We start from the raw sequence: 7,537 nt of genomic DNA, 5'->3' as shown, positions 1-7,537 counted from the left end.
TATATGGCGTGGCGATTTACCGAAAACAGCCGTACTCAGTATCACCTGACACTCACGCTCTGAGAGCTTCTTGAAAGGGATTTTCTTGCTTCAGCTGTTTTCAGCTTCTGAGTGACATTAGTGTCAGTATTTAACGGACAGATCCACCACCTCACCAACATTTCACACCAAATCTCTCCCACTGGTTCATATTTAAGTTTCAGGTTACCTGACACGGTGGAGACAGTGAATGTAAGAAGTAAAATCCACAGAAGGGCCGCGCCTGTTGATACGGACATGCTGCCCTACAGTGACGCTCTGAAACCTTCAATCCTGGGGTGTTAACTGAAGCTCAGCTAGTTGTTGTTGACTCCTAATTGTGAAAGTGTGCCAGCAAGGAGGGAGTGTTTACGCAAGGTAAAGATTAAAGGCGCGGTCAGGAGGACCATATTGGCAGGTATAGGACACAGATGCGTTAGGACAGCCCTGTAGCCCAGTAAAAAATAAAATCCTGAAAAGTATCATGGAGAATTTTTTAAAAAGAAGCTAATATACGAGAACTGTTGCCTGAAACGACACCTCACCCTTAATCACGTCATTTCAATAAAGATGTCATGATTTAAGATCGCATTGTTATAGAGCCTTAGTTAATGTGAGCAGGACGCCTAACACCTGTGGCTGTCTTCTGTTTCTTGTGAAGTTTTTTAATCTTTTAATAGATCGTTGAGTGCAAAACAGTAACCCAAAGGATATATTGAGGTATTTGCTGAATAAGAAATTGATAACTATAAATATGGTTACTCCCAATTGGAAAGATTTACAATGTGGAAACATAAACGATCTTTGAGGTTTCTAAAATTATATTATGAAGAAATCCCCCCCCAAAACGATAAACAGCCTTGTGTGGTTGCTCAACTGTGAGGAAAAAACCCTGACTTTTAGTTTCTCTTCACAGGACAAACAGGTTAGTCAGGATGTGTTACAGTATCTCAGTAACCGTACATACGGTACATGCTGCTCAACCCATTTCCAAGTGGCACAGAGACAAATGGAAACCTTTGAGTGGCAAATGGCATTTTATTTGTAAGTTTGGTGTAAAACTTTCAGACTATTTCCCAGCATTGTTAATGTATCCCAGCTTGTCTAGATTCTAAAATGCAACTTAATAATGAATTATTTTATTGTTATTGTTATATACGCATTAAAGTATGCTCATAAAACATTATGTTTTAATAGTTAGTCTTTACTGTCACAGAGTCCACAGCTGACAGATTATAAACTAAAACAGAGCCTGTTATGTTCTGAGTTTCTCCGGCTTGAAGTGCTGTGTTTTCACTGCTTCTCTCATCCACAACATGTTTTAAGCTCATTGGAGATTCATTACTGGGGCTATTCTAGGAAGCAGGTTTAGCTAAGTCCAAGTTTGTTATTCCCGAGATGAGGGAAACTCGGGTTTTTCAGTTCCAGAAAGTTAAGTTAAACTTTAACTCTGAGTCAGTTACCAGGGTAACAGAGTCTGAACCTAACCTCCTCACTGGCAGGTTTTCTTCAGCCAACTCCTTGTTCAACAAGAGAGAGAAAGCAAAGAGAAACTGGCAAGAATCGACATGTCAGAGTCAACCATAGCTTCTGCTTTGTCCACATTCATTGACGATATTTTTGTGAAAGCTGTAAGTTTATGTTTTTCGTGATTTTCTAGTTGAATACAATGTGTTTGTGTGTGACTGTCAGTGCAAAGGAAGAGTTAGGTAGGTGAAGAGAGCTGCACTTACAGTATCTACACCTGTGTGGCAAATGTCTGGTAAAGATACAGATAATGAAATGTAATTATTACTAAAATATACATAATAAAAAATGAAAGCTGAAATTGATTCAGTTTAGTAATTTTGTCTGTTCTTATAAAGGCCCTGAATGCTGTGATATATGCCAACTGCCAGATGATCTCAACGTGTTTTACACCAGCTTTGAGACCCCCAGACCTCCCAGACCTTCCAGTCCTCCCATACCCGCCAGACCTCCTAGATCTCCCAGACCTCCAAGACCTTCCAGAACCCCCAGATCACCTGACCCTCTCTCCTGCCAGCGGTCTCAATAGACCAAGTACACAAGGTCCTGAGGAAGATCAACCTCCGCAAGGCAGCAGGACCAGACAACATCCCTGGACGAGCCCTTAGAGCATGTGCTAACGAGCTGGCTGATGTTCTCACCTCCATCTTCAACCTTTCCCTCAGCCAGAGCATTGTTCCCACATGCTTCAAGACCACAACTATCATCCTTGTCCCCAAGAATAGCCCAGCCACCTGCCTAAACGACTACAGACCTGTTACACTCACTCCAATCATTGCAAAGTGATTTTGAGAGAGTGGTGATGGCCTACATTAAGAGCAATATTGCACACACTCTGGATCCCCTGCAGTATGCCTACCGGCCCTGTAGCAGCCCTTGGCATCAAGAACGACAGAAGAGTCTCTAACGGGTGCAGCCATTTATTTCCTCACCACACACGGCTCATTCTCTGGACGTTGAGCACCGTGAAAACTATAAAATAAGAAAAAATTGATAGCTGTACAGTCCTTTTGAACTATAACAATGAGCAATAACAACAATGAGCTTAAGTTAATTCAGGTAAGTTCAAACAAGTAATTCTGAGATATACAGTCACAGATTAAATAAAACAAAAGGGGTTTCAAACAGGGGTTACACAGTTCGGTTAAATAAAATATAACAACAGATCACCTCTCATCACATACCTCAGTCCGCTTGCCAAGGGTGCAAACTCCGGTGAACACTTAAACACTTCGGCACTGCTTCGGGTGCTGCTATCGTCGGACGGCATTGCTGCTGCCCTTCACTATTCCTTCTACCACCTGGAGAGTAATGACTCCTACATCAGGGTACTCTTTGTTGACTACAGCTCCACCTTCAACACACTCACAAACTCATCCACAAACTGTCTACACTCGACCTGCACCCCACCCTCTATGACTGGCTACAGGACTTTTTGACTGGCAGGCCTCTGTCTGTCAGGATCGGCAACAGCACCTCAGTTATTATTATCACAAACACTGGCGTACCACAGGGTTGCATCCTCAGTCCCATCCTCTACACCCTGTTCACCCACGACTGTGTTGCCTCCAACAAAGACAACAGCATACTGAAGTTGGCGGATGACACTGCAGTGATTGGTCGCATCACTGGTGGGGACGCGGCGGCTTACAGGAGAGAGGTGGCCGGTCTGGTGTCATGGTGTGAGGACAACAACCTTACCCTTAAGCGTAATAAAACAAAGGAGATGATAGTGGACATGAGGAAGAAGAAGAGGCCTCACCAGCCGATGTGTATCCGGGAGAGTGAACTGGAGAGGGTGACCAGGTTTAGGTACCTGGGCGTCCACATCAATGAGGACCTCACCTGGACACGGAACACCACACAGCTGGTCAAAAACGGTCAGCAGGGGCTGTATTTCCTGAGGAGGCTGAGGAAATTTGGTATGTTGGCCAAGATCCTCAGTAGCTTTTATAGCTGCACTGTGGAGAGCACATTAACCAGCTGCATCACTGCATGGTATACCAGTACTACTGCTATGGACCGCAAACGCCTGCAGAGAGTGATAACAACTGCGGAGATCATCAGGACTCCACTGCCCTCTCTGCAGAGCATGTACCATCACAGTCCAGAGGAGAGCTGCCTCCATCCTTAAAGACCCCACACACCCTCAACACGGATTGTTCACACGTATGCCCTCGAGACGAAGGTTTAGAAGTGTGAAATCCAGAACATCCAGACTCAACAACTCCTTCTTTGCCACTGCTATCAGACTCCTGAACAGCTGACCTACCTCAACTGCAATTTGCATATCAGGACACTTTGCACATTAAGCTACTTTGTACATCCATCTACATCGACATCTGCATACCTCACTTGTCTTCACTTACTTATTTTTATACTTATTTATTTATTTTCATTATTTTTTATCCTTATTTTTTTTACATTTGTATTTATCTTAATATCTTATCTTATTTTTACCCTTATTTATTTTGTTCCTTTAACCCTTACTTAACTGGCATTTGTGTATTGACAGCAAAGCAAGAATTTCATTGCACAGAAAAATTTTACTTCTTCTGTACCCATGACAATGAACACTTTGAATCTTGAGTCTTGCGAAACAATCGATGAGTTCAAAAACCCTCAACCTGGAGGAAAAAGCGCACATAGCCAGATGATGGAAGCCATGATTGTTTGATGGAAAAGTGCCTGAAAAAGCAGAAAAAATGCTTCCGTTCCTTCTGGAGGAGGGACACTGCTGCTTCCTCACCTGATGTAGCCTCTTCTTCCTCCTTCCATCTTAATTTTCAGCTTTCCTCTGCCCTCTCTCCCTGTATCTTCTAACACCTCTCCCCTTCCTTCTTCATCCTTTTTCTTTTTTCACCTTCATCCCCAACCAGTCCTGACTGTTTCTTTAACCTTTTTTTTTTCAACTTATGTGACAAAAGAATAAACTAACTTAATTTATCCTTTGAGAATTTTTCATCTAATCTTTACAGACTTTTTCAAAAACATTTTCAAACATTCAGATCTGTCTTTTACTTTTTTGGGAAACCTCATAAATGGTGAACTAAGAACCCTGGAATATGGTTTGAAACATTGACATTTTAGACTAAAAAGGACCATGTTTTGCTTTCTGGCAGCTTTTATTTTGAAACTGGAACACTAATCAGTGCTTCTTCACACCTGTGGTGCATGCGCTGCCCCTCCCACTATGCCCCTGCTTTACCACATGAGTCAGATGTAGTGAACTGTTACTGCAAAACTCTACACACGAATTCCTACATTTATCAGTGCTGACACCATGTGGTCACTCAGAAAGCACTAACAGTCAATAAACTCACAGCAGCTCAGCTTTAGCTCAATTACACACAATTAACAAAGTGGAAACACTAGGAGTCAAAATATATCACACACCAAATCAGAAACTTTGATGGATAGACAAAAAAGCCAAAGTCAGCTCATTCAGCTTTGAAACAATGGATCCAAAGACATGCAAAGTAAGAGGTCGAGGACCTTGTTAGTGGATCATCTCAAAGTGTTATGACTTCTAAAATTATGAATAATTTATTATAAATGACCGAGATGAACACGGTCAGATATCAGCCAAACATTTGCCAATAAAATGTAAGAAAGTAAAGCCCTAATATTTACTTAACAAAAATCTTTCTTGTTGTTTTATAGTTTGACAAACTTTTTGACATCAACCAAATATAATGCCATTAATACCATTCATTCACAGTTATGAGAGGGTGGATCGTATTAAAACTGCTGTAGGAAAGAGAAACAAGTTTAAGACCACTGAAAACTTTTATCCGCATTTGTTGTCTGTACTGCTGGACGTTGCTCTGGAAGGAGAAAGCTTTGGTGTTCTATCCTATTCAGAGGAGACAACGCTGTGAAAATATATTGAAAGCTTGAATAAATATATTGAAAAGAAGAAAACGGAGAACAGTTTAAATTACTACATAATTTTTATATCAATAAATATGGAAGAATAGTTTCACAGTGGACTCTCCATCATGCACACTAAAACAATAAATATCTTGTAAGACAAGGTTAAGTCACTCCATAATATGGTCCATAGCCCCAAAATCCAGTCCATTTATGAGGTAAGATGGGTAAAATATTGCTTATTCAGCAAAATTACAATGAAATTGAATACTTAAAATGACTTTTGGACTTTTATGCACTACTTAAATGTAGTTAATTTCTCCCCTTTCCTTTAAAATACCTGATATTCTGTAATACTTAAAATTACTCATGCACTTTTTAAAAACTAAACTAAACTAAACTGCAATTTTAAATAAAATACACTGAAATACAGTTTAATTACAGGGGAATTAGTCCTGGTCTCTAATGAGGATGAGGAACTCATCCCATCACGACACATTAAAACTGTCATGGTCCTGAGTCTGACGACTCAGTGTTTTGTGTTTCTTTATAATATTCTATGTGCTTGTTTATTCTCTTATATCTTTTGTTAAGGTTTGCCATTTGTTAGGGTTTTGTTCTATGCCTGCCTGCTCCCACTTCTCTTTGTTCCCTCTGTCTGTCTTTGGTGTCACGCTGTCTGCTTGTGAATCTGTCTGTTCAGTTCAGTGTCTGGTTCTCTGTGTCTGTGAGTTTCCTGTTTTATTCTGAAGGTCTCTGTCTCATGTGAGTGTGTTCAGTTTATGTTTCCCCTGTCCCGTCAGCTCTGATTTCTCCCAGGTGTGTTCGCCTACTGTCTCTCATCCCTTGATTACAGCTGTGTGTATTTAAGCCCTGTGTGTTCGCCTGCTGTTGCTGGTTTGTCTGTGTTGTCATCCTGAGTGGTTTCTCTGTGTATCTTCCCGTTTGGGTATCGGTTCAGGTTTGCTCTTTAGTTTTCCCAGTTTAGGTTACTCACTTCTGTTTTTCGCCACCTTCGCGTTGTGTATTTGTTCCACCTCCATTAATAAAGCTTCCTCACATCTGAAGTGCTTGCATTTTGGGTCCTTAAATAATTCCATACAGCTCATCCTACAAGCCGTGACAAAAAAAGCAATATATTTGACCTTACTAAGAAATAAATGTTTTATGTCAAATTCAGCTCCTGATATACGCAAGTCAATGTGTGCAGTTATTGTTTCACCTCGCTGTGATCAACACAGGCTGTTGTGATCCAAGGAAACGGGTTTGTTTGTCCTCACAACAAACGCTGAAATATGTGTTACGATTCGATGTTGTCAGTGTTTTGTTTTAGGCATGACTGTTATGTGTTTCCTGTTTTACTTTGAAGGTCTGTCTTATCTCAGTGTGTTCAGTTTACGCTTCCTTGTCTCGTCAGTTCTGATTTGCCCCAGCTGTGTTTCCCTCCTGTTGTCCATTCCCTGATTGCTCCCTCTATGTATTTAAGCCCTGTGTTTCAGTTTGTCATGGGTCGTGATCATTGTGGTGTTGGTATCTTAGTTTTTGTAAATAGCTGTAAATAGATTTATAAAGTAGTAATTGAGTATTTTTTCCACCTTGTATATATTGTTCACTGCAGCAGCCTGGTAGGCGTGAGAAGCCATTTTTGTTGATTAAGTTTTCTCCTGTTTTTCATGTAGCGAGTTAGGTAAGGGAATTGTCTTTTGTTTGGTTTCCATTTTTTGTAGGGAAGCGTAGGGACCATTAGGGAGTTTTGTTTGTTATTTTTGGCACTGCTCACTGCTGAAGCAAATAAATGGCTGCTTAGCATTTTAAAAGATACTATTGTTTGGGTTCTTGTTTTGGGTGGAGTGTGGTGGGCCAATGTTTTGTTGCGTTCAAGACACGCCTAGACTTAGAACGTAACATATGTCTGTATGAACACAGACAAAAATCTTTGACTACTAGCACATCAGTCGGATCAAATGCTTGATTTCAGTTTGCATCTGTTCCTGTAACGCAAATGACTGAAAATAACTTTAAAAATGCTATAAAATGCAGCATACTGCATGTGTAATAGCAGCCTCTATATATTTTAACTAAAAATCACAAAAATGAGACACCTATAGCACACTGTAGC

General features: G+C 40.7%; 1 protein-coding gene across 1 annotated transcript in view; it reads right to left on the bottom strand.

Annotated features, from left to right (window-relative positions):
- LOC102197613 (CUB domain-containing protein 1-like) overlaps positions 1-338 on the bottom strand; it is a 6,625-nt gene extending 6,287 nt beyond the window's left edge. Inside the window, exon 1 of the mRNA XM_005744512.1 lies at positions 209-338. Within this exon, the coding sequence (XP_005744569.1) occupies positions 209-278 (70 nt within the window). The 5' untranslated portion in view covers positions 279-338. The remainder of the gene's footprint in view (positions 1-208) is intronic.
- Between the last annotated feature and the right edge of the window lie 7,199 nt (positions 339-7,537).

This window comes from Pundamilia nyererei, unplaced genomic scaffold (assembly GCF_000239375.1).
Source record: "Pundamilia nyererei isolate P.nyererei 1_Seehausen unplaced genomic scaffold, PunNye1.0 scaffold00144, whole genome shotgun sequence".
Classification (NCBI taxonomy): domain Eukaryota; kingdom Metazoa; phylum Chordata; class Actinopteri; order Cichliformes; family Cichlidae; genus Pundamilia; species Pundamilia nyererei.
The sequence above is the reverse complement of the archived record's forward strand: the minus strand, read 5'-3'. Positions and strand labels throughout refer to the sequence as shown.